General features: G+C 40.7%; 1 protein-coding gene across 1 annotated transcript in view; it reads left to right on the top strand.

The window, feature by feature from the left end:
- The first annotated feature begins 12,851 nt into the window (after nt 1–12,851).
- Nucleotides 12,852–27,128, top strand: part of LOC105921027 (serine/threonine-protein kinase 35-like) — a 55,084-nt gene continuing 40,807 nt past the window's right edge. The window contains exons 1-2 of the mRNA XM_036131197.1: nt 12,852–13,640; nt 19,567–20,362. Of these exons, the coding sequence (XP_035987090.1) occupies nt 13,091–13,640; nt 19,567–20,309 (1,293 nt within the window). The 5' untranslated portion in view covers nt 12,852–13,090 and the 3' untranslated portion in view covers nt 20,310–20,362. The remainder of the gene's footprint in view (nt 13,641–19,566; nt 20,363–27,128) is intronic.

Raw genomic sequence — 27,128 nt, 5'->3', positions numbered from 1 at the left:
GAACTGTAGTTATTAATTGGCCTGGGACTAATTAATAAATCACACTGAGAGATGGTTGCCACTCCTCCTCCTCTTCCCACAGATCTGGGAATGTGGAAATTTGAATAATTGGAGGGAGTTGACTCATTTATACTAACGTAGTCCTCTTGTAGCCAGGTTTCTGTGAGACAAAACAAATCAATCTGTTTATCAGAAATCAATTCGTTAACTAACAAAGTATTTGGAGGGAGAGACCTTATATTTAATAGACCACATTTAATTGTTTTATTTTTAGGTTCAAGGTGAACCGTATTGATTTTTATTAGGTTTTTATGATTTGTTCCTTTTAGATAAGTTTAGATAAGAAGAGCTGCACCATCCAAAGTAGGATGGATGCCGTCTCTCCTGATCAGACCAGGTTTTCCCCAGAAAGTTCTCCAGTTATCAATGTAGCCCACGTCGTTTTCAGGACACCACCTAGACAACCAGCGGTTGAATGATGACATGCGGCTAAACATGTCATCACTGGTCAAATCAGGCAGGGGACCAGATTTTGTTTACTGTTATTCAACAGTAAACAAGGCCTGGTGTCTGCCAACCATCTCAACAGAGCATTTTACTGGGGATAAAATGCTTATTGCCTGAAAAAGGACAGAACACTCATTACCATCCAACTAAATCGTTTTTGTCCATGCTGAGGAACAAGAAGAGGACTTAAGAAGTTTGGGAGTAATATGCCAGAGACCTATGATTTTTTTATGTTTTCTTCTTTCTGTTTGCCATGAAGGAGCGGTTGCCTGAGAACACTGAGCTGACCACTTATGCGCGAATAGATTCATCTCTGCCACGTGCTCAGACTGGCCTGACGGTTTTTTACTTGCGTTATTGACGTACAGACTCTTTTTATATCACAAAATTGATTTTTTTCTCTTTTTTTCTCCTTTCTGTTTTCGACTGACTTCCATGTTTGATTTTATGTGTTATGACGTTTATACTGTGATGTTGCCTTAAGTTGATCGCTATGGTTTTATGATTAAGAATGAGAACTCTCCGTTACAGACACACACACCAAGACCTACAGTTCTTGCAATCTTTTTGCTTTGTTATATAGAGAGCCAGGATCTGATGGCTATCACAAATCCATAAATTACTTGGTAAGGCTAATTTTTAGATTCAATACAGGGGGTCTTCTCGCTCAGATTGGCCCAGAGTGGGATTCCCCTAGACTGGGCTCTATCGGGTTTTTTACCATTTCTTAGAGAGATGGGGTTTTTCTGCTGGAGGCTCAGCCTGCCCTCTGATGCCCCCTACTGGTACTCTTGGATTTGTGAGGTTTGAAAGTGATGGATGTTTGTCCATAGGAATGGAGAATGGAGGACCGAGTAGGAGGTTTCTTGGGGTGGGGGTAGAGTAGACGAATTTGGCCTTGATTAAGGTACATCTTTAGCTTATCTAGTCTAAAGTAAACTTAAAATAATGTGCGCATAGGAACCTAAAACAGGCCTAGCTCAAATAGTTGAACCCTAAATTGTAGTTAAAATGCTTGGACTGTGGTGTTGAGTAAAAAATGCTGAATTATGAAGTATTAATGCTGATTGATGCTAAGATGTTTCCATTGTGGTTTGTCCGGCCCATTCCTTGGAACTGTTTTCGTTGTGATGTGCCTTTGGGGCACACCAACAGGGGGGGCTAATGGACAACTGGACTGTTTTTTACAAAGTGCCTTTCGGGCACACCAGCAGAGACTGTGTGACCCCAGAGACTGAGCCGCACTATCGACTGCCATGGAGAACACGGATGGATGGACTCTGGAAGCCGGAAGCTGACGTGCTTGGATTGCTTGGACTGGACGGAATGACCGACTGTTCTGGGAGAGGGACAGACTGAGAGCTGTCGTTCCACTGGTTGATCATCTTTGGTGATGTGCCATAATGACACATCATCAGGGGGTCTGTTAGGATATCAATGAGGTCAAGTGGAACGAGCTGTTTATCCCAGAACTGCATGGCACACTTAGATGGCACTGACCCAAAAGATTGGCACATATCTATCAGATACCACCCCGGAGGTGACACAGTTTCCCTGCTGATGTCACAGTTTGGATGTGTACCGCCCTTGTATGGGTGTGTCCCGAGATCCCTATATAATGTTTGTGTGATGAGCAATCGAGGCCTAACTGCCGATCAGGGGCCCATCAGCGCTGGTGTGACTGTAACTATTTATCTGTCTTTACGTAGATAAAATATAACTAAAAGCATACTTGTCTGTTTTATGCGTCCTACAATCAAGGTAATAAGTAAGTGGGGGTCGCCTGACTGGGTAAAACGAACTGGGTCCACCGAGGGTGCTTCACCGTAGACGGGACACGGTGAAATAATAACATCTGTCAGGTTGGGTTTGTACTGCCCCCTCTCCCTGGACATCTAAGGTCCCCCCTATATGTGGAGTGCAGAGAGGAGGGAGCAGGAGGGGCGGTGGGCTTTGAAGAGTAATTTAGTAATCTAATATTTTTTCTGTCTGAAACTTGCACTAAAATATTTCCCTGAATTTGGTTCACGCACAGCTTGAATCCTTTATTCACCTCATCACTTATTCACCTTGTTCACTGTGTGCCTCTGAAAACTGTCTTTTTGGTCAAATTTGATGGATGTAGTGTCGTAAAGGTTGTCATGGTTTAGTTTTGGTTTGGCTTCTGTTTTCCATTAGTTTTCACTTTTCTTCCTCGTTTAGGTTTTTAGTTATGTTTTTGACTTTATTTGTTGTTAGTTTTCAGTTTCATCATCCCTTCTCACTCTGTCTTCACTTCATTCCCTCTGCAGTCAGTCGCACCTGTTAGCCATTTTCTAATCAGTCAGTCAGTCTCTTTCCACCTGTTAGTTCCCCTATTTAAACCTCCCTCTGTGCTCATTTCTTCGCTGGTCTGTCCTCGTTCAACACCCACTCCACGCCTGTCTGTTTTTGTCTCCTGCATAACTGGTACCCTGCCACCTCTGCTTCTCCTCAAGATTAGTCCTGCTAGCTGTCTCTGAGAAGCTGTTACTCTGCTTGCCCTCTCTGAGAAGCTGTGGACTCTGCTAGCCGTCTCTAAGAAGCTGTTGACTAGTGATGGGTCGATGAGGCGTCATGAAGCGTTTTGACACGTTGCCAAACTGCATTGATACTGAGACACCAACTGCCAGAAGGCAGGGGTGCCAGGGTTCCCAGGATGTGTGGAGCACTCCACAATGATCTGGGACCAGATCCAGAGCGCTAAGCGGGACAAGACTGACCTGCACGTCATCTGGCTTGACCTGGCCAATGCATATGGATCTGTCCCACACCAGCTGATCATCTACGCCATGGAGTTCTTCCACATGCCCACTTGCATTAGAAGCATGGTAGAAACAGTGTTGGGCAAGCTACTTGTCCAGTGTAGTGAGCTAAGCTATCAGTTACTCAACAATAACTTAAGCTTCACTAAACAAAAACTACCACCTATAGAAATATAGCAAGCTAAGTTACACAAATGTGTTAAAAGTAGCTTAACTACATCAGAAGCTACTTAACGTTGTACCAACCTAATGTCAGATCAATTGAAAATGAGTCTGATACACTGGTTAAAACATTTATTAAAGATCAGCCAATGACCTAACACAGTGTAGACATTGCTTTATGAGCAGCATAATAAAATACAAACTGAAGTAATTACTGCTAGAAATAAAACAAAAAGGTTATTTGCCTAGTACAGTACCCAGTACTCTATGAAACAAACTACTGTTATTAGTACCAAATTAAAGGTACTGTGTAGTGTTCTCACTCCGCTTGTTCACTAAATGTTGAAAAGAAATTAAAAGCTAAATAAAATAAACCAGGTCACTTAATAAAGCTGCATTTTCTGTATGCTTTGTATTTATATTCACATGATAATATTTTCAGAATTAATAACATTTCTGTTAAAGATTTCATTTATCTTCTGCACCAAGGGCATAAGTAGGGAGAACAAGCACAGTGAGTTTTGTGTAATATCAGACTTTATTATTGAACTAAGCAGGATTTAGACAGGATCAGAAAGGAAGGTGCATCTTCTTTCTGCCTTTCCCCAACGATCAGGGACCTCCTTGTCCTGTCTGGTGCTGCAGTGTTCTAATTGGGTAAAACACCTTTAAATCTAGTGGCTGAGCACATAAAAGACGCCACCAAACGTTATTAATGCCACCGCACGTATTTTACGTGAGCGCGCGTTTTTTACGTCACCGCGCGTTCTGGCTGGAAACGCGCAGTGACGTAAAAAATGCGTGCTCGCGTAAAATACGGGTTGGAACTGCGCGTTATTGTACGGACGATAATTTGCCTAATCGGCTTGCCATAAGTTCCACTGCCGTACGCATGCGCATGTTTCGATAGATACAGACAGGAGAGGCAAAGTAGAAGCTCGCGCATGAACATGTCCAACCAACAACTCAGATTGATTGTTCACTCTGAATGTTGTTTCAAAATAGCAAACCTGGTTTAATTTCTTAGTTATGTCCTGGATTTTGTAGCGTTTGTGGACGCTACGTCACTACTTGATCAAAAAAATAACGTCACTACAGGAAAGTTACTTGATTCACAAAGCAGCGACGCTACGGTCAAGCTACTGGAAAATGTAGTTTAACTAATAGCTTCACTACATGTGTAGGCGCTACTGCCCATCACTGGGTAGAAAGCTACTTTAACAACCTGCAGATGTGCTTCTCTGCCCTGGACTTCACTACTGGATGGCAGCGGCTTGAAGTCGGAATAGTGATGGGGTGTGCCATTTTGCCTACACTGTTTGTAGCAGCGTTTGAAATAATCCTCATCGGTGTAAGGCAAATGGCAGGAGGAATCAAACTGCCAACTGGCCAGAGGCTTCCCCCGCTAAGGAGCTACATGGACGACGTCACCACCATGACCTAGCACTATGCACAGCAAGACTGTTGAGGAGGATTGATGAGCTGATGTCATGGGCAAGGATGAAGATCAAGCCCACCAAGTCCCGTAGCCTGTCACTCAGGAGAGGAGTCCGGAACGACAACACCACCTTCGTCGTCGGGGGAGAAAAGATCCCACTCCTTGCAGAGCAGCCCATCAAAAGCCTTGGAAGGCAGTACAGGACTGTCTCAGGAAATTAGAATATTGTGATAAAGTTATTTATTTTCTGTAATGCAATTAAAAAACATGAAATGTCATACATTCTGGATTCATTACAAATCAACTGAAATATTGCAAGCCTTTTATTGTTTTAATATCACTGATTATGGCTTACAACTTAAGAAACCCAAATATCCTATCACTTATTTTAGAACCCAAATAAGTGAAGTTATTAAAGGTATACTATGCAACCGGGGTTGATTTTCCAGCAAGGCTCCCCCCAGAGGGCGAAAGTAAAAGTGCACTGTTGTAAAGATGCTCAGCTGTTCTGGTTCCTCCGTCAAGCCAGGCACGGTTGTTTTGAGCTTAGCAGACAGGCGAACGCAACGAAAAGTGGAAAAAACGGCAGTACAAACAATGATTAACACAGTGAAGGTATGAACATCAAGCTTCCCGCTGCGGCCGCCTCCCCAAGCCGCTACCGCGGCCGCCGCCTCGCCAGTTTTATTATTATTATTATTATTATTATTATTATTATTATTATTATTATTATTATTATTATTATTATTATTATTATTTATTTATTTTTTTATGTTGGCGAGACCAAGCTGCAGCCGCCGCCTCGCCACCGCCGCCGCGGTAGTGTCTCGCCAACATAAAAAAAAAAAAAACAATAATAATAATAATAATAATAATAATAATAAAACTCGATATGCTCGCATGTTTATTTGACGTTAACACGCGGTTCTTTGTTGTTGCTTTCGCGCGTGCATATAGTGAATGGCAGGGCAAAAACACATGGAGTTCTCGCCGTAAAGCGAGACTTCTGTGTGTGCGGGCCGTGAGCTCCTGCAATTGCAAGTGCGGTATTTCCCCCACAGACCCCCAGGGCGGCCGAGAAAACCTTTGTTTGACCTGAAATGACTCATTTAATCATCCAAATCGGTATGGAACACATTAATTAACTGAAAAATGTTGCATAGTATGCCTTTAAGAGACCTGCCTTGAGTGTATCCAGCTGAAATGCTGAAATATCCCTTCGCCATAGGAGCCGACGGTAAAGGCAGACAGAGCAACTCTGCACGTATTTTCTGCAGTTTACGGTGCAATAACTGGTGATAACTGCTGAAAGTAGATTACTTGGTGCAGATCACCATTTTGAGCAGACATTGGTTCTGAAGATGAGCTTTTAACATGCTGAGAACATTGCAGAAACCCAATCCATAAACCGTACTTTAATGCTTATTAATTTGTTTTCTCTGTATTTGACAAACTAAGGCTGAATTACGTTGCCAAACGAAGGACCTGGAGTTACTAAACAGTCTCTTTCAGGGTATTAAGCTCCTGCCCAGTTGCAAGCAAAGTGTAAGACTGGAATGACCTGGAAATTTAAAACCTTTTTCCAAGCTTAAACTGTATGAATATGGATATAAACAGCAAGCAAAAATCTTCAAAGAAGTTATTGTTGGTGTGAAAGCTCAGAATTAGATGTGTGTGTGAGAGAGTGAAAAAACGAACAATAAAACTTATGACTTTATTGAAATGTAAAAATTTTGTAATGCCTAATACCATGTCTATCTTATATCGGCATGGTATTTATTTACAAATTTATTTACACATTGTGTAAACATCAGGGCGTCATGATTAGTCATTTAGCCTCATAGTCCAGAGTTTAACATTTGGCACTAGGATGTTTTAATTCCAATTCTCAAAAGTGCTTGAAAAATAACAAAATAAAAATATTTTTTGTACAAGCATGTATTTTATTAGTGTCATTTATTGCAAAATTGCATATTAAAATGCCCAAACAGGCTATTACACTTTCAGAAATAAAAGGATAAAACATGCAATTAATTTGCAATTAATCTCGAGTTACCTATCGACATTATGTGATTAATCGAGGAAATTATCCCCCCCTCTGTTTTTTTTGCAAATCGCACACTGAGTTCAGGTATAAATAGCAGGTGTTATTTATTTTACATGATATACAGCACAACAACACTAGATGCCGCATAAACAATTGCTATATTTTGTTTAGACTTGCTTATTTATAATAGCATAATTAGGATTCCACATAATAATAGTGCTATTTATTTCACTATTTCTACTTTTAGAATTAGAATTCTGACAAATACAACTAAAGAATACTATTTACATTGTTTTTGTTGTACAAAGGTTTTCACACTGTCCATTAGTAAATTAGTGCAAACCAGGGGTGGAGCTAGACATTTTCATCCCCAGGGGCTTAGCCCATAAAATATTTCATCAATATGAGGGTAATATGGTACACCAAAAAAGTAAAAATTATTTAATCTATTGATGTGGTCGTAAAATTTATTTAATATAGGCCTTTACATATTTTATATACCAATAGTATATTAATATGTTCTCATTTGAATGATGAAATGGACAACCACTCATGTAACAAATCAGTCTTGGTGTCACTAAACTTACTCAAAGTACAGTATTGGGTCCTCCATGCTCCTTATGTATTAAGGTTTACTGCACATTTAAACAATGACAACTTACTATTGTTAGGGAAATAATTAGTTGTCTGAGGGGATGTAGGTAAGAAGAAGCTGTTATCTACACTTCAGATGTATGATGGAAGAAATGTGTTTGGAATGTTAAGATAAATTACATGAGATGGGCTACACAGCCCAGTTGTACTTTTGTTGAAGTTTGAATTTAATATTTGAAATGCTGTCAGTGACACTTCTACTTCCAGTGCAAAGTAAATACAATACATTTATTTGCAGTCCCTTGAATGTACAATTTTGCTGTGTTTTATGATGCAGAGTATCTTAGATATAAAAAATAAGGGTGGGGTTTATCTCTGCACATTTCTATATCTTCTAAAGAAAATACAGGATATATCTAGACAACAGACATATTTTCAATATATTTGGTTTAATTGGCACGTTTTTACCATCTGTCTCTGTTGCTGGTAGGTTCAAATGCAAACTTTTTCAAAGTGGGAAAAAAGTCCCAATTCAACATTCATCAAATCGGACGCTGCTTTATAATAATAATTGAACTTTATTGATCTAACAATGGAGAAATTCACTTCTGCAACTTTATCCATCCCCCAGTGGGCTGCCACTGTGCGGCGCCAGGGGAGCAATCGGGGGTTAAGGGTCTTGCTCAGGGACCCAGAGTGGTAGTCTGTGGGAGTTGAACTCAGAACCTCCGGGACCTGTTAAAGGCTACCGACCCTGCCGGCGGTGAAACACCCTGAGTGGACCCAGCTCTTGTTACCCGTCAGGCGACCCCCACTTAAATATTACCTTGAATGTAGGACACATAAAACAGACTGATATGCTTTTAGTTATATTTTATCTACTAAAGACAGAGAAACAGTTACAGACATATCAGTGCTGATGGGCTCTTGATCGACAAGAAGCCCCGATTGCTCACTACAGAAACATTATGAAGGAGTTTAGGTTAACACCCATAAAAGGCCGTACACATCCAAACTGCATCATCAGTAGATAAACTGTGTCAACTCCGGGACGCTATCAGACAGATGAGTCATTTCTTTGTTGTCCGGTATTATCCAAGCGTGGCAGGCAGTCCGTCCGTCCGTCCGCCTTCTTCCGCTTATCCGGGGTCGGGTCGCGGGGGCAGCAGCTTCAGTAGGGAGGCCCAGACGTCCCTCTCCCCAGCAACTTGGGCCAGCTCCTCCGGAGGAATCCCAAGGCGTTCCCAGGCCAGCCGGGAGACATAGTCCCTCCAGCGTGTCCTGGGTCTTCCCCTGGGCCTCCTCCCGGTGGGACGTGCCCGGAACACCTCACCAGGGAGCCGTCCAGGAGGCATCCTGACCAGATTCCCGAGCCACCTGAACTGGCTCCTCTCGACGTGGAGGAGCAGCGGCTCTACTCTGAGTCCTCCCCGGATGACTGAGCTCCTCACCCTATCTCTAAGGGAGAGCCCAGACACACTACGGAGAAAACTCATTTTGGCCGCTTGTATCCGGGATCTCGTTCTTTCGGTCACGACCCAAAGCTCGTGACCATAGATGAGGGTAGGAACGTAGATCGACCGGTAAATCGAGAGCTTCGCCTTTTGGCTCAGCTCTCTCTTCACCACAACGGATCGGTGCAGCGCCCGCTTCACAGCAGACGCTGCACCAATCCGCCTGTCGATCTCCCGCTCCATCTTCCCCTCTTTCGTGAACAAGACCCCAAGATACTTGAACTCCTCCACTAGGGGCAGGCAGTTCTGGGATAAACAGTTCGTTCCACTTGACCCCGTTGATATCTTAACAGACCCAAGCTCAATGCTCTAACCACTAGGCCACCAGATTAACAAAAAGCATCTAGTGTGTCTCGTGCTTATAAAATTTGTATAAATGTAGCAAGAAATACTGCTTTTCTCTTTAGACAGAAGAAACGCGTCATGACGCTCAAGTCAAGCATAAAGAAATAGGAGCATGCATACTGCATAGGACCAATGATGTCAGACCAATGAAGTTTTGGGCCAATAGTGTCCCTAGGGTTAAAGTTCAAATCAAAGTTCAAATCAAACCTACGCCCTTGATTCCATGTTACATTCTTCATAGTATGGGTTGGTACATTTCAGCCAGTTGTATAGCAAGGTATGTTTCTGTATCATGTTTTAAATCCGTGCCCCATGTGCCCTCTTTTAACTTTGAGCACCTGCCCCTCCAACGGTCTCTGTACGTCCCTGATCCACTACCTGCAATAAACTCTCTTAAAACCTACTCTGTGTGTGCGTGCTGTGTCCGGGTTCATCCAAGACAAAATCATGACAAAGGTAATTTATAAAAATCATGAATTATTTAGCAAAATTCATTTGTAGTTTCAAACATATTTAGAGTTTTTAATCACATTTTTCTCTTGCCAAAAGCTTCTCTGTTCTACAGCCTGGGTCACAAATACATAGACACATTACTTGATGACATCATCTGGTGATTTCTGGCAACTTTTAGGACAGCCAGTAGTGACAACTTGCCCCCCATAAGTTTGTTAAAAAACAATAAAAAAATTGTTGCCCTTATATTTGTACAAAGTATTAAACTAGTTCTGGATTCTATAATACATGTGGAATAATCTGGTAATCTAAATAACAGACACATCTCCAAAAATATAAGGCTTGTTTTAGATTTGTTAGGTTACTCATATTTAATTCCAGACAATGGCTATATTCTATTTTTGGACTTCTTTAAAGCGTTTGACACTGCTGAACATTAATTTTTACTTAAACCTCTTGCTAAAAAAACTTGGGTCTGGCGATATTTTTTGTAATACAATCAGAACTTTGTATGAGAATGCCAACTGCTCTATTAAACTCAAATTTGGGTCATCAGCCAGATTTTATGTTCAACGAGGTATCAGGCAAGGTTGCCTATTATCCCTATATCTTTTTCTGATTGTTGCCCAACTCTTATGCCCCTAAATACAATCAAGTAATTTACAGGGCCTCAATGTAGCAAATAGGACATGTCTTTATCAGTCAACATGCCGATGATACAACATTCTTTTTAAAAAACAGTTTGCACGTTCCCCTAGGTATTATTTTACTACAATAATTTTCCATAGCCCCCGGTCTCTTCCTTAACCTTAAAAAATGTGAATTATTGTCAATAAAAGAGTGTGATGCTGATTCTATTTCAAATATTCCTGTCAAAAACTCTGTCACATATCTGGGTATAAATATTGAGTGACTCGAGACACAAAGATGCCTGAATAATCTTATTCCTATAATTGAGAAAACTAAGAAAAAAGGAAACCTATTGGCTTCTGCATGATTTATCTCGGAAGAGGAAGGATTCTGCTCTCAAGGGCTGAAGGGATATCGCAGTAAACTTATGCTGCCCAATCATTGGATGTAGACTCTCACACAAGCAAAACTATAAATAGAGCCCTTTTAGAAGAACCGTTCTTATTTTCTAAAGAAGTCTGCTTTGATGAATGATTACTCTAAAAGAGGACTCAACTTTGTTTATTTCACAACAATAAATTATAATTTTAAAATAAATTGGATAAGACATTATTTAAAATGTCCAACCTTTTTATGGAATGTAATTCCTCATCATGTAGTCTCCATGGTAGATGGTCTCAATTTTCTCTTATTTTGTAATTACAATATTAATAAAATTCTCCTTAAGTTATCAACTTTTCATAAGCAAGTGCTGTTGGCATGGTCCCTAATTTACAAACACAACTTCAGCCCATATAAATGTTTCATATGAAATAATAACAAATGTATTGTATATAAAAACAAGTCAATCTTATTTTGAAACTGGGTTGATAATAACATCATGACAATAAGCCAGCTGTTCAACCAGGATGGGCATCTGTACAATTATGCTGAATTTTTGCAACATTATAGATTTCCTGTTCCTCCAAGAGAATTTTCTATTGTTTTCAATGCCATCCCTTCGGGTATAATATCTCTTCACAGAGGTGTAGTAGGTAGCTGTACTTGATGTTCTCTTCCCCAGGTTACTGACACGAACATTGGAAAGACTTGTTTTTTTTATCATCTTTATCTTCCAAGTAGAAGAACAGAGGACAATTCGGAACCTTTTTCTCCACGAGATCACTTGTTCACCATCTTCCCACTCATACTGGTCCAGTTCCGTTGAGAACATTTCTTGGTGTAAAGTTTGGCTGTTGCCAGAAAAGTTCTTTTTGACCAATAAGGTTAAGGACATTCCATTGAAAATGCTGCACAGATTTTACCCAACCAACCACTACCTTCAAAGACTCAAAAGTGACATTAATGTTATTGCACTTTCTGTGATGTTCAAAAAGAAACAGTAGTTCTTTATTTTGGTATTGCCCGTATACAAAGCATTTGTGGAGTAATTTTCCCGCTTTATTATAGATAATATTTTCCCTCACTATTCATTATGTTGGGAAAATGTGTTATTTGGTTACAATGATTATGACAACGAGCTACAATAATCAGTTTTTGGCAGTTAACCTGCTTCTTGTCATTTCAAAATTTCTCATACATAGATGCAAATTCTCCAATCATAAGCCAAACTTTACGGAGTTGATTCTGTATGTAAAACACAATGTTTCTTCACTAGAAAGCAGTACAAATAGGAAAGCATTAAAAACCTGTCATCTCTTAAAAAATCAGAATCAGAAATACTTTAATAATCCCAGAGGGAAATTGCTATTTCAGTACAATCGCCATAACATAACAAGCATCACAAACATTTCAGGGGGAGACGATTAACTGAGGCCTTGCTGGCAAGAAACCGCCTTACACAGAGTTTAATTTAAAAGTTTAATTTATGCCTATAAAACTGGTGTAGTTTATTTGAATGTTGTTATAAACACCTGGCATTTTGAGTTATGTTATACTCAAGCTGTATTATGATGCTGGGTTTGTTTTTATTATTATTGTTTGGAGGGGCTTTTTGTTTTATGTATCAGCTTGAAGTGTGCTGTGTTCTGTTATGCTTATTCTCAATAAAGGTTGGGGGAAAAATAGGACAGCCATTAGCGACTTTCCTCGCTGAAGCGTTGGGAACAGTGTGTGCGGCTATGATCTGCCAGATTTAAAGCTGAACACACAACCTGCCTGAGTACACGTGCGCCGACTTTGACGTTGACAATGGAAAAACGAAAGTTAATATCTCAACTAATAATTAATATTCAGGATGAAAATATGTTACACCAATGTTCATTTGATTATTTTAACTATATAAGCTAACTTATTATAAACAGTGTCAGTTGGGGGCGGGGGGGATGCTGATCTCCATCTCCGGGAGCTATTTTCTCTCTGCGCCAATCTGCGTGGGAGAGCTGCAGCTAGCCACGCCTTCTGTTCTCTGTTCTCTGCTGGAACATTTTGTTTAGGAAGCCAAAATAATTAGAACGGCTGGACAGATAACATTTGGTGTCAGCAACTTTTAACAACAATAACTCTGCCATTTTAAACAGGCAGGGTTGAACTTCTCCGAATTTCAACCAGGAAGACGTAAGGACGGCCAACTTAATTTAAGAGTTTAAGTAATGACAGATAAACAAGGAATCGTTTCATGGTTACTTTTAACAAAAACGACGTTATGGATTTATGCTACGGGAAGAGAAGAAGAAAGGTAAGCGGCAGAGTGCGGAGCGGCAGGCGGAGCGTGGCCACCAAGATGAAGCGGGAGGCGGTAAAGGTCCTTCGCTCCCTCACAGTGGAGAACAACAACAAGCCCGCTGAGGCCATGGACGAGGAAGAGGGCGAAGACTGCTTCACTATCCCCTTCCTCCGGAGCGACCCCTCCAGACCAACTGCGAACATGTCTCCCCGGTACAGTCTGCTCCGGGAAGTGGGTCGGGGAAGCTACGGAGTGGTGTACGAGGCTATGGCCAGGAAAACAGGGTCCAGGGTTGCGGTCAAGAGGCTCCAATGCGATGCCCCAGAAAACGTCGAACTGGCCTTGGCAGAGTTCTGGGCCCTGACAAGTCTGGAGAACCGACACCAGAATGTAGTTCAACTAGAGGAGTGCGTGCTGCAGAGGAACGGCCTGGCCCAGAAAATGAGTCACGGTAACAAGAAGTCCAAGCAGTACCTGCGCCTAGTGGAGACCTCTCTCAAAGGTATCTGAACCACTGTTTGTATATAATCTCTTCCTTAAAACAAACGCCTCAAAACATGAAACAAGGGTTCAAGTGCCACAAAAACCTGTACATTTAGTTTAATTAGTTCTGGAACAAGTCTCAAAAACATAATGTTAAACGTTTAAATTTTTTTTGGCAAATGAAAGCCCCGATAAAGTAAATTCAGACCCTTTTTTTGTTGTTTAATTAGATGTAAGCAAGTACAAATAACTGAAGTTTGTGTTACCTAAATCAATTGAAGGAATTACTTCCTGTTTTTTTTTTTTTTTTTCAAATCAAGTCTCACTCGGTAAAATTGGGCTGCTGATCCTGCACTCAAATGCTTTGCATTGAAGGAGTTTGTACGGTTACTAAAGGGAAACATTGGTATTCTCAAGTGATTTCCATCTGTAGCCTCCTGTCTGACAGTGATGTTTCTGTACATCACCTAGAAGAGCCACAGAGAGAACACTGTGCTTCCTCCAGTGCAAAAGAGAACACTGTGTACTACTTGGCAACATGTTACCCACTTTCTTCCTTGCTAAACATTTACACAAGCAAAGTTATTGCTACACAATAAACTCAAGTTAATCAAAAACTTGCCAAATAATTAGGATTCAGAAGTTATTCAGTTCCACTTTGGCTTTCTATTTGAACAACATTTGTCTTTCTATATCATGTGATTACTGATTAAACCTATGACACTATAGGCCCGTTTACACTACACCCTTTTTAACCAAGCCGAGACTAGTCCGAGCTCGGTAACCGAGATAACTCTTGTGTGTAAATGGTCAGCAGACTGAACTGGACTGCGCTAGACATAACCGGACCGCGCTAACTGCAGACCAGTTCCTCAGCAGGTCTCGGACTATTTTTTTTTTTTTAATCCCGGTTATCTGATAACGAAGAGCGCATGAGCAGACTGCATCATCCTAGTCAGCTGTCCGCGGGTTTTCCGCCGTGTCTGGCTGCACGTCCCGATTCACACTCCATTCAGACAAATTTCAGACATTCATAATAATACTAGCTTCCTTACCATGCCACACGATTTCCAGTGATGATTCTGCTTACAGGGTTTCCCGCAGCGCTGTCTTGGCGAGGCGGCCGCCTCGCCAAACTCACGCTACCGCCTCGCCAACATTCCAATGCTTGCATGTTTATTTGCCGTTAACACGCATTTTTTTTGTTGCTGCTTTCGCGCGTGCATATACTGAATGGTAGGGAAAAAACACATGGATACACCCCCCCGCTCCGCCCCTCGGTCCGCACAAAACTTGTCGTCCCCCCCCCCCCCCCCCCCGCCAGTCGTTCAGCGCAAAACTTGTCGTCACTCCACACTCATTAAAATAGATTTGTCGAGTTGCAAACTGATGTCTTTATTTTAAGCATTGAAAACTCATCTATTTGAAGCTAGACCCAGCAGGCAACAGGTATTGTATTTTAGTCTAATCTGGTTCATTATACAAAAATAAATTTAGTGTGATCCAAAACGTGTTTAGTCTACAGTTAATTTTATGCGGATGGTTTCATAGAGCACAGTGAGGTATGATGGAAATATCCAACAGAGATTTTGCACATATTTTCCAGATGCTGGGTTCTTAAAGCACACACAACACTTGGTCTCAGTTAGAACAACTTGCATGACTTGAACAGTAAATTAATTTGTAAAGGGCATTAAGTGGTGCTGTGGTTATTCTGGAACCACAATATGAAAGAATCTTTAGAATTTGCTGAATAACTAGTCAGAGGGCTCATCTGGTTTCTCAGCAATGTAAAGAAAATTCAATTCAATTCAATTTTATTTATATAGCGCCAAATCATGAAACATGTCATCTCAAGGCACTTTACAAAATCAAGTTCAATCATATTATACAGATTGGGTCAGATTATACAGATTGGTCAAAAATGTCCTATATAAGGAAACCAGTTGATTGCATCAAAGTCCCGACGAGCAGCATTCACTCCTGGAGAACCGTAGAGCCACAGGGAGAGTCGTCTGCATTGTACATGGCTTTGCTGCAATCCCTCATACTGAGGAAGCATGAAGCGGCAGTGGGAAGAAAAACTCCCCATCAACGGGAAGGAAAACCTCCGGCAGAACCGGGCTCAGTATGAACGGTCATCTGCCTCGACCGACTGGGGTTACAGAAGACAGAACAGAGACACAACAAGAGAGACAAAAAAGCACAGAAGCACACATTGATCCAGTAATTTGTTCTACATTAGATGGTAATAGCGGGTGAGCCGTCTTCTCTGGATGATGTCACAGTTAACAGAACGCCAGTCCAGGTGTACCTACTATGAAGAAAATGAGAGAGAGCAAAAAGTTAAAAGCTGAAATGACGACAGTCATTTCAATGTAATACAATGCAAAACTGGAGAACAGTAGACAGAAGAAATCAGTAGAGTGAGAAAATTAGACCCTGATGTCCTCCAGCAGCCTAGGCCTATCACAGCACAACTATAGAGATAGCTCAGGGTAACATGAGCCACTCTAACTATAAGCTTTGTCAAAAAGAAAAGTTTTAAGATTAGTCTTAAAAATAGATAGGGTGTCTGCCTCACGGACCAAAACTGGGAGTTGGTTCCACAGGAGAGGAGCCTGATAGCTAAAGGATCTGCCTCTCATTCTACTTTTAGAGACTCTAGGAACCACCAGCAGACCTGCAGTCTGAGAGCGAAGTGCTCTGTTAGGAACATAAGGTGTAATCAGAGCTCTGATATATGATGGAGCTTGATTATTAAGGGCTTTATACGTTAGAAGGAGAATTTTAAATTCTATTCTTGATTTAACAGGAAGCCAATGAAGGGAAGCTAAAATTGGAGAAATATGATCCCTCTTGTTGATTTTCATCAGAACTCTTGCTGCAGCATTTTGGATCAACTGAAGACTTCAAACTGCATTTTGTGGACATCCTGATAGTAAAGAATTACAATAGTCCAGCCTTGAAGTAACAAATGCATGGACTAGTTTTTCAGTATCACCCCTGGACAGAATGTTTCTAATTTTGGCGATATTCCTGAGGTGAAAAAAGGAAACTCTGGAAACCTGTTTAATATGGGATTTAAATGACATGTCTTTGTCGAAAACAACACCAAGATTTTTAACTTTATTACCAGAGGCCAAGTTAATGCCATCCAGATTAAGTGATTGATCAAGAACTTTATTTTTTGAAGACTCTGGCCCAAAGATTACAACTTCTGTCTTGTCAGAATTTAAATGCAGGAAATTTAAAGTCATCCAGCTTTTGATGTCATCAAGACATGACTGCAGAAAAATTTGCAAAAGCGTTTTTATAGCTTTTGGCACTATATTTAGTACTTTGCAAAACCTTAATTTTGCTTGTTTAAAAAAGCTGCAATTACATTGTTGGGGATAAAATAATATATTAAATATTGCAGATATAATGATGTTGTCTGACATATATAGATGTGGTGTGATGGGTAGCTGCCACCAATAAAAATGTAGAGTGGCATGTTTAAAATTTGTCAGATTTAAAATATATAAATAGTACAACACAACACAATCTGGCTGTCTCTTATCTTCCTGAAGTTTATTTGGAAAGTCTCCCATGAGTTTCACAAGGTTAATGTCCTGCTACCAGCTATGCTGGGAGAAACCTGTGTTGTCTACATTAAAGGTATAGTGGACAATTTTTCCAGAAATGTAGGTAAGAAATGCGTGTCACTGAACAACTGCACATGCACAAGACTATCCTACCTGCTCTCCTGCTTCTCAGGGGGATCGTGTAAGAGAATCTCCCAAATACACTGGTCTCATAAACATAAACCTGTAAGACAGTTTGCTTCATGGTGACTCAGCTGTTTTCGAAGTATACAGTGAGAGCAGCGGAGATACAATGAACGGAAGCTAACTGGATACTGAAACACGTGCGTGCACAGCCAATAAGAGGAAAATGGCAAGAAATGTGCCGTTATGTGAGCACTTCACAACGATTACCATGTGGTGTAACCAATAGACCAACTGACAAGTTCTCCATGTATTTTTCTTCTTTAGATAACGTATCACAAGATGGTTTTAATAGTAAGTCGATGGTTGATGGTATCATATTGCCAGATCCACACAGCAAAAGCCTGAAGGGACGGAGCGAGTCTGTGAAATGCTGGCCAAGTGTTCCGTACTGCGACTTATACAGCTACCTTATAAACACGGCAGGCCAGTACACACGAGAGAGAACGAAAGCCCCTGAAACCACTGGACGGCTACAATTATTTTATATCGGGACATAGGCACCAGCAACCCCCGCGACCCCATGAGGGATCAAGTGGGTCAGAAAATGGATGGATAGATGGATGTTCAGACATGTTTGTGTAACAGCAGAAAGCGAAGTCAGACACAGACCGTGCCTGAGCAGAGAGGAAGACCCGCCCGGTAGGTTAAAAAAAACATTCTTCACTACGGATTATTTTGGTGTTTTTGTCTTATTAAAATGGGTGGGGGTGTCGGCGACGTTGCAGCGTGAAGACAGACGTACTAGTGCGTGTGAACGGGGGCATAATGGAGCCACTGTTTGGTGAACATTATTGCACACTGATTGCACTAAGAAAACTAAAATGATGCGGCGTGCTGCTGCTGCAGCGCATCGACTCCGCTTCTCCGGCCCCGTGTAGCGATCACCACCTCCCCTCCGCCGCTATTTAAGTAGAACAATGACTAGTGCAGAATTAACTTGTATTTACCGGAGATGAAGTGTAGACTGCAAATTCTGTCGTGGAATGATGGCTCCCCAGTCCATTGGGAGTGTCTGCCTGCGGTCTTTTCATTGAAATTATCCATTTCTTTCTTCGTCCTTCGGTAAACGAAAGAAACGTACATCCAATGTTTTGGAATGCCTCTGTGTGCAACCGGGAGCACAACAAGTCGTAGGCATTGTTTAGATTCCACAAAAAAACTAACTAAAAGTACGCTCTAAATCACCCGTTTTGTCATGTAGTAGACGAGAACAGTACTGTTTTTTGCCTACCCGCGGGACCCGGATGTAGCGCTGACGTCACGCGTGAACTGGTCTATTGATAAGGTGATAACCCCCCATCCCAACCCCCGGGATTCACAGCTCAAATAAGATTGTTCACTGTACCTTTAACTGTTCAATGAACAAACAACCAACTTAAATTGCATCTTAAGAGATCTTTAATAGCAAATAGTAGCTGGGGACACAACTTTCTCTTTTTAGCTGGAATATATGAAAAAAGCAAATAAAGCTTAAAGAAAACATGCATTAACATGTTTTTCTGAAAGGGCTGTTAAGATGACAACTGTACAGCAGATGATCAGCTGAAGAATGATGCATCTTTCTGGTCCTGCGTCTTCTGTACATGACTTTTAGAAATGATTAATCTACTGGAAATAGTTCTTTGACCTGCCCACTACTTCATTCTGTTCATTATGTTTTGATCAGTCACTGAATGATGTGGTTAAATACTGGTCTAGAAATAAGTGATAAATCAGTCTTATAAACACTTAGAAAGACTTTCAGAAATCTTGGAGAGGTAGTGAAAAGAAAGCCAGTGAAATCTTCCTGTATGGAAGTAAATAAATTCCATTTGAGTTTTGTTCAGTAGTAGTCTTTGAGGTTGAAGTATTTGGAGAGACTGTGAAACATTTTGATGCCATCACACGGAAACTTATCACACGTACCTTTCTAACTAGGTTACCTTGCTTTAAGAAATGTGAAATGCTCTCAAACCTAGTAGCTCAGGTAGAAGTTTAAAAACAAAAAGATTTTTAATTTTTTTTTAAATGCTGACCTGGTGTGAAAAGAAAATGTTTTAATTGATTCTGGAGGATATTTAGTTTTTATTTATATTATTATTTATTATTATTATTATTACATTTTAATTTTTTGCTTTCATAATTTGGGCCTTTTGAAGTTTTAACAGAATATTCTTTCTATTTAAACTCAAGGGGAGCGCATCCCGGGTTACCCGGAGGAGCCTTGTTACCTTTGGTTCGTCATGGAGTTTTGCGAAGGTGGAGACCTCAACCAATACATCTTGTCTCGGCGACCAGACCCACAGACCAATAGGAGCTTCATGCTTCAGCTAACAAGTGCCATTGCATTCCTGCACAAGAACAACATTGTCCACCGGGATCTGAAGCCAGACAACATTCTCATCTCACAGAAATCTGGTTCACCTGTACTTAAGGTAGCAGACTTTGGTCTCAGTAAAGTTTGTGCCGGACTAAACTTCAAGAACAGTGAAGAGGATCCTACATCAAGAGCTGGTGGCAAAGGGAGCAACCAGAACAACATTGTGAACATAAACAAGTTCTGGTTATCATCAGCTTGTGGCTCAGACTTCTACATGGCCCCAGAGGTTTGGGAGGGCCACTATACAGCGAAAGCGGATATTTTTGCCCTTGGCATCATCATTTGGGCAATGATCGAACGTATCACATTCATTGATGCAGAGTCGCAACGTGAACTCTTGGGCACTTATGTTCGACAAGGCTCTGAGATCATACCTGTTGGGGAAGCTCTGCTGGAGAACCCCAAGATGGTTCTTCACATCCCTCAGAAGGCCAGAAGCTCTATGTCTGAAGGGGTAAAGAAACTTCTTCTGGACATGCTTGCCGTAAACCCTCAGGACCGACCAGATGCTTTCCAGCTAGAAATGCGGATGGATCAAGTCATTTGTGCTGCGTGACCAACACCTCCAGACTTTTCCCTTTGTTAAGAAGAGACCCATTTCTTTTCCAGGTAGGCTGCCTCTCATGCTTAAATTTTAGTAGAAAAGACAATAAACATGCCTGTAAGAAAACACCGTTTCTAAAAACACATGCAAAGGATTACCATGTTTTACAATTGACTTAATCATTTAACTTTTAACCTGGCACTGGGAACCAGGCATGGTAGAGCCTAAGCTTGAAGGCAAACAGTCAGCCCAACACCTTGTTTTGCGCTTGAGTGAAGCGCAAAAAAAGGTTTGCATGTTGGTTATGTGGTGTGTGTCAACAGGTGGCAGTGAATTAGAATAGATTAGAAATACCTTTATTGTCTCACAATGGGGGAAACGTGAGCGTGACAGTGGCAAAACCACATAGACAGGATACACCAGAGTTACACTAGATTATGTAGTTGAATAAAAAAGCTAATATAAAGTTACTCTCTAAAGCAAGAGAGAATTAACTTATTGGAAAGGGAAACAAAGGAAATTGCTCAATTGTAAATAATGTAGGCAGTATATTCTGGTAAAAAGCATACATTATGTAAAGAAAGAAATTCAATACACAAGTTAAAATAGATGAAAGACAGCAACCGATTTACAGGACCATGTGAAAAAACTATGCAATATTTAAGCATACGTCAGAGTAGCTAAAGCGTGTCCAAGTTGACATTTGCATCTGAGAGAAATGCAAATAAATGAATAAATAAATGTAAATGAAATTTGTAAAATCGTTTAGTCTGAATTATGCTTTCTTGCTGAGTTACTCCTTCTGAACATATTTATGCTCCGTTTTCTCACAGTTTTAATTCAATTCAATTCAATTCAATTTTATTTATATAGCGCCAAATCATGAAACATGTCATCTCAAGGCACTTTACAAAATCAAGTTCAATCATATTATACAGATTGTGTCAGATTATACAGATTGGTCAAAAAATGTCCTATATAAGGAAACCAGTTGATTGCATCAAAGTCCCGACAAGCAGCATTCACTCCTGGGGAACCGTAGAGCCACAGGGAGAGTCGTCTGCATTGTACATGGCTTTGCTGCAATCCCTCATACTGAGCAAGCATGAAGCGACAGTGGGAAGAAAAACTCCCCATTAACGGGAAGGAAAACCTCCGGCAGAACCGGGCTCAGTATGAACGGTCATCTGCCTCGACCGACTGGGGTTACGGAAGACAGAGCAGAGACACAACAAGAGAGACAAAAAAGCACAGAAGCACACATTGATCTAGTAATCTGTTCTACATTAGATGGTAGTAGCGGGTGAGCCGTCTTCTCTGGATGATGTCACAGTTAACAGAACACCAGACCAGGTGTACCTACTATGAAGAAAAAGAGAGAGAGCAAAAAGTTTAAAGCTGAAATGACGACAGTCATTTCAATGTAATACAATGCAAAACTGGAGAACAGTAGACTGAAGAACAGTAGAAATCAGTAGAGTGAGAAAATTAGACCCTGAAACTAGTCCATGCATTTGTTACTTCAAGGCTGGACTATTGTAATTCTTTACTATCAGGATGTCCACAAAATGCAGTTCGAAGTCTTCAGCTGATCCAAAATGCTGCGGCAAGAGTTCTGATGAAAATCAACAAGAGGAATCATATTTCTCCAATTTTAGCTTCCCTTCATTGGCTTCCTGTTAAATCAAGAATAGAATTTAAAATTCTCCTTCTAACGTATAAAGCCCTTAATAATCAAGCTCCATCATATATCAGAGCTCTGATTACCCCGTATGTTCCTAAATAGATAGGGTGTCTGCCTCACGGACCAAAACTGGGAGTTGGTTCCACAGGAGAGGAGCCTGATAGCTAAAGGATCTGCCTCCCATTCTACTTTTAGAGACTCTAGGAACCACCTGCAGACCTGCAGTCTGAGAGCAAAGTGCTCTGTTAGGAACATACGGGGTAATCAGAGCTCTGATATATGATGGAGCTTGATTATTAAGGGCTTTATACGTTAGAAGGAGAATTTTAAATTCTATTCTTGATTTAACAGGAAGCCAATGAAGGGAAGCTAAAATTGGAGAAATATGATCCCTCTTGTTGATTTTCATCAGAACTCTTGCCGCAGCATTTTGAATCAGCTGAAGGCTTTGAACTGCATTTTGTGGACTTCCTGATAGTAAAGAATTACAATAGTCCAGCCTTGAAGTAACAAATGCATGGACTAGCTTTTCAGCATCACTCATGGACAGAATGTTTCTAATTTTGGCGATATTCCGGAGGTGAAAAAAGGAAACTCTGGAAATCTGTTTAATATGGGATTTAAATGACATGTCTTGGTCGAAAACAACACCAAGATTTTTAACTTTATTACCAGAGGCCAAGTTAATGCCATCCAGATTAAGTGATTGATTAAGAACTTTGTTTTTTGAAGACTCTGGCCCAAAGATTACAACTTCTGTCTTGTCAGAATTTAAATGCAGGAAATTTAAAGTCATCCAGCTTTTGATGTCATCAAGACATGACTGCAGTCGAAGTAACTGATTGGATTCATCAGGATTTATGGATAAATATAGCTGAGTGTCATCAGCATAACAGTGGAAATTAATCCCATGCTGTCTGATAATTTTGCCAATCGGAAGCATATATATAGTAAATAGAATTGGTCCAAGGACTGAACCCTGTGGTACTCCACAAGTGACCCTAGAGTTTGAGGAAGATTTATTATTAACATGAACAAACTGGAATCTGTCCGACAGATAAGATTTAAACCAGCCTAATGCTTTTCCCTTAATCAATACAGTATGCTCAAGTCTTTGTAGGAGAATATTGTGATCAACTGTATCAAATGCAGCACTGAGATCTAACAGGACAAGTATAGACACAAGTCCATTATCTGAGGCCATGAGAATATCATTGGTGACCTTCACCAGAGCTGTTTCAGTGCTATGATGAGCTCTGAAGCCTGACTGAAACTCCTCAAGTAGGTCATTACTTTGTAAATGTTCACATAGTTGATTAGCAACTACTTTCTCAAGAATTTTAGATAAAAAAAGAAGATTAGATATAGGTCTGTAATTTACTAACTCATCTTGATCAAGAGATGGTTTCTTAAGTAAAGGTTTAATAACAGCTACTTTAAAAGCCTGTGGAACATATCCATTTACCAAGGATAGATTAATCATGTCTAAAATAGGACCACTGATCAGAGGGAATACCTCCTTAAACAACTTGGTTGGGATTGGGTCTAACATACAGGTAGAAGGTTTAGATGAAGCTAAAATTTTAGATAGCTCAGAAAGCTCTACTGCTTTTAAACAGTTCAGACACTGCACAGGTTCTAAGGATTCCTCCAATGCTGCCTCACTTACTGAGGACGAGGTAATCATGTTTGGGAGGATGCCAATTATTTTATTTTTAATGGAATCAATTTTATTTATGAAGAATCCCATAAAATCATTACTGCTAAGAGCTAAGGGAATGGATGGATCAACAGAGCTGTGGCTCTGGGTAAGTTTGGCAACTGTACTGAAGAGAAATCTAGGATTATTCTTATTCTCCTCAATTAATGATGAAAAATATGCTGCTCTAACTCTGCGAAGGGTCTTGTTATACAACAATAGACTGTTCTTCCAGATTAGGTAGGATTCCTCTTGGTGTGTAGAGTGCCATTTTCTCTCCAATTTCCTAACATTGTGCTTCAAGGAACGCAGCTCTGAATTAAACCAAGGAGCCAGCTTCCTGTGAATAATCACCTTCTTTTTCAAGGGAGCTACATTGTCTAATGCAGAACGCAATGACGAAGTCATACCGTTTACATCTATTTGTGAATTGGAAGAAACAACATTGCTGCCATCTACAGGGCATTTCTGCAATACGGAGGATATTAAAAAGGGGACAGACTCTTTAAGTTTTGATACAGCATTATCCGATAAAGATCTACTATAATGGAACCCTCTTTTGGTGGTGGAGAACTCAGTTAGATTAAACTCAAATGTTATTAAAAAATGATCAGATAGGACAGGGTTGTGAGGAAATACTGTTAATTCTTCACAATCAATGCCATATGTCAGCACAAGGTCTAAAGTATGGAGCCAAGAGTGCGTCGGTTTATGCACATTTTGAGCAAAACCAATTGAATCTAGGATAGTTTTAAAGGCTACACTAAGGTTATCACATTCTGTGTCAACATGGATGTTAAAATCACCCACTATAATAGCCTTATCAGTATTTAACACCAAGTCAGATAAGAAATCTGACAACTCATCCAAAAACTGAGTGTAAGGGCCTGGTGGACGATACAAAACAAAAAACAGAAGAGGTTTTATTGCTTTGCACTTTGGATGAGGGAAACTGAGGGTTAAATGTTCAAAAGAACTGTAGTTATTAATTGACCTGGGACTAATTAATAAATCAGACTGAAAGATGGTTGCCACTCCTCCTCCTCTTCCCACAGATCTGGGAATGTGGAAATTTGAATAATTGGAGGGAGTTGACTCATTTATACTAACGTAGTCCTCTTGTAGCCAGGTTTCTGTGAGACAAAACAAATCAATCTGTTTATCAGAAATCAATTTGTTAACTAACAAAGTCTTTGGAGAGAGAGACCTTATATTTAATAGACCACATTTAATTGTTTTATTTTTAGGTTCAAGGTGAACCGTATTGATTTTTATTAGGTTTTTATGATTTGTTCCTTTTTAGATAAGTTTTTGATCTGTTAAGTTTTGGCCGTGGGAAAGACACCGTCTCAATAGGATAATGGATGGGTAACAGTACAGAAGCTGCAGAGAGGTGTGTTAAACTACGGCTCTGCTTCCTGGTCTGGACCCTGGGTTGTCAGCATTTAGGAGGACTAATAAATCCGGCCAGATTTCTAGAAAGAAGAGCTGCACCATCCAAAGTAGGATGGATGCCGTCTCTCCGGATCAGACCAGGTTTTCCCCAGAAAGTTCTCCAGTTATTAATGTAGCCCACGTCGTTTTCAGGACACCACCTAGACAATCAGCGGTTGAATGATGACATGCGGCTAAACATGTCATCACTGGTCAAATCAGGCAGGGGACCAGAGAAAATTACGGAGTCCGACATTGCTTTAGCAAACTCACACACCGAAGCAACACCAACTTTAGTGACCTCTGATCGGCGTGATCGGGTGTCACTTTTAAGAGACATATTAGTAGAGCTTTGGCTTTTCTGGGTCGTTTCAAAAAAGCAGAATTTAGAAATCCACAAATGGAGATAAAACCAGGCTTTACTTTGTGTGATCAGTGTATCCTGAATTTATCCATTTCACAAAGGCCAAACCAGGCTCAGTAGGTACGACTTTGTCAGGCCAGATTTAAGTCATTCAGGTAAATGTCTGAATCCAGCCCCAGCTTTTTTTCAGGAAGACCACGAGGTCGATCACAGATTCACTGATGCTACAATGGATAACTTGTATGCGCCAAACTTCATACCACACGTGCAAAATTTTTTGATGGAGCCTTATGAGGAACCGAGGCACATCAGACTCAGGAAAGGAAACCCTGTCGCAATTATAAAGGAAAACTTTGGGGGGGTTAAAGCATTTTCTCTAATCTATCCAATTCTATGACTCCAGAGGGCGCTTTTTCTCTAACTCTTCCATGGCTCCTGAAAGAAAAGCAGTACCGGGATGAAACATTTTCAGCAGACAATGTTCACCCTGTATCAGATTTTAATAATGGCATTAATAATTATATAAACATTGTTTGCATTTAAAACATTAAAGCTATAGGGAGTTCAACCTTCAATTGGCGGGTTGCCAGTTTGATCCCCCGCTATGACTGTCTGTCGTTGTGTCCTTGGGCAAGACACTTCACTGGAGCTGGTGTATGGCAGCCTCGCCTCTGTCAGCCTGCCCCAAGGCAGCTGTAGCTACTAACATAGTTCACCACCGTCAGGGTGTGAATGTGTGTGTGTGTGTGTGTGTGAATGGGTGAATGACTAAACTGTAGTGTGAAGCGCTTTGGAGGTCGGCAAGACTAGTTAAAAGCACTATACAAGTACCAGCCATTTACCATTTAGTTGATAATCATGTCCAGAAGTACTTTTTGCTATACTGGGTGACATGTTCCTTCCGTCTTGACAGTCAGGCCAGCTGACAGCTTTGCTAGGGCCCGTGACAGCACAGTCTTTTTGGGCCCCCCCCTACACCTGCCGCCACCACAGAAACACACACACACGTGCGCACAAACACGCACGCACACACAAACAAACACACACACTCAAAAATGTCAACTTAGCTGTATACTTCATGCCCTGGAAATCTCTGTATTTTATATTGGATATTTTCAACCCATCTATTGAATTTAGTACACTAGTTGATCTTTTCTTCATAAGAGAACAGCAAGCACTGCAGCCAAAATATGGCACTTTTTGACCTGCTGTATATTAGCCAGTCCCTAACAATTTTTTCCCCTTCCATTGCAGGAGGTAGAATATGTTAGATATTCTCTGCTCTCTGAATCTCTGAGAAAGGCTTCCTTTTTGCCATTAAACGCACAACATTCATTTGATCAGAATCAGTCAGTTTTGTTGGCCATAATGCGGGATCATTGAAATTAACGCTGTGATCCATCTCTGAGCCACTATGCTCAGACTATCCAATCAGGCAGTAAACCTCTCCACCTGCACTCTCTGTTATTGCTAGGGATGGCTCTCGCTGTGTCCTCCTGAAACACATGCTGGCCCCCCTAGTATCATGAAACTATTTACCTTTCGGGTTTTGTGATTTTTATTTAATATAACAATTAAATAATAATAATAATAACTAGAAAAAGCTGTTCCTGCGTAACGAGTGAGAATGCTAATCTGCAGAATGATTTG

The sequence above is a fragment of the Fundulus heteroclitus genome, unplaced genomic scaffold, assembly GCF_011125445.2.
Source record: "Fundulus heteroclitus isolate FHET01 unplaced genomic scaffold, MU-UCD_Fhet_4.1 scaffold_410, whole genome shotgun sequence".
Taxonomy (NCBI): Eukaryota; Metazoa; Chordata; class Actinopteri; order Cyprinodontiformes; family Fundulidae; genus Fundulus; species Fundulus heteroclitus.
Note: the sequence above shows the minus strand (reverse complement) of the source record. Positions and strands in the feature narration are given on the sequence as shown.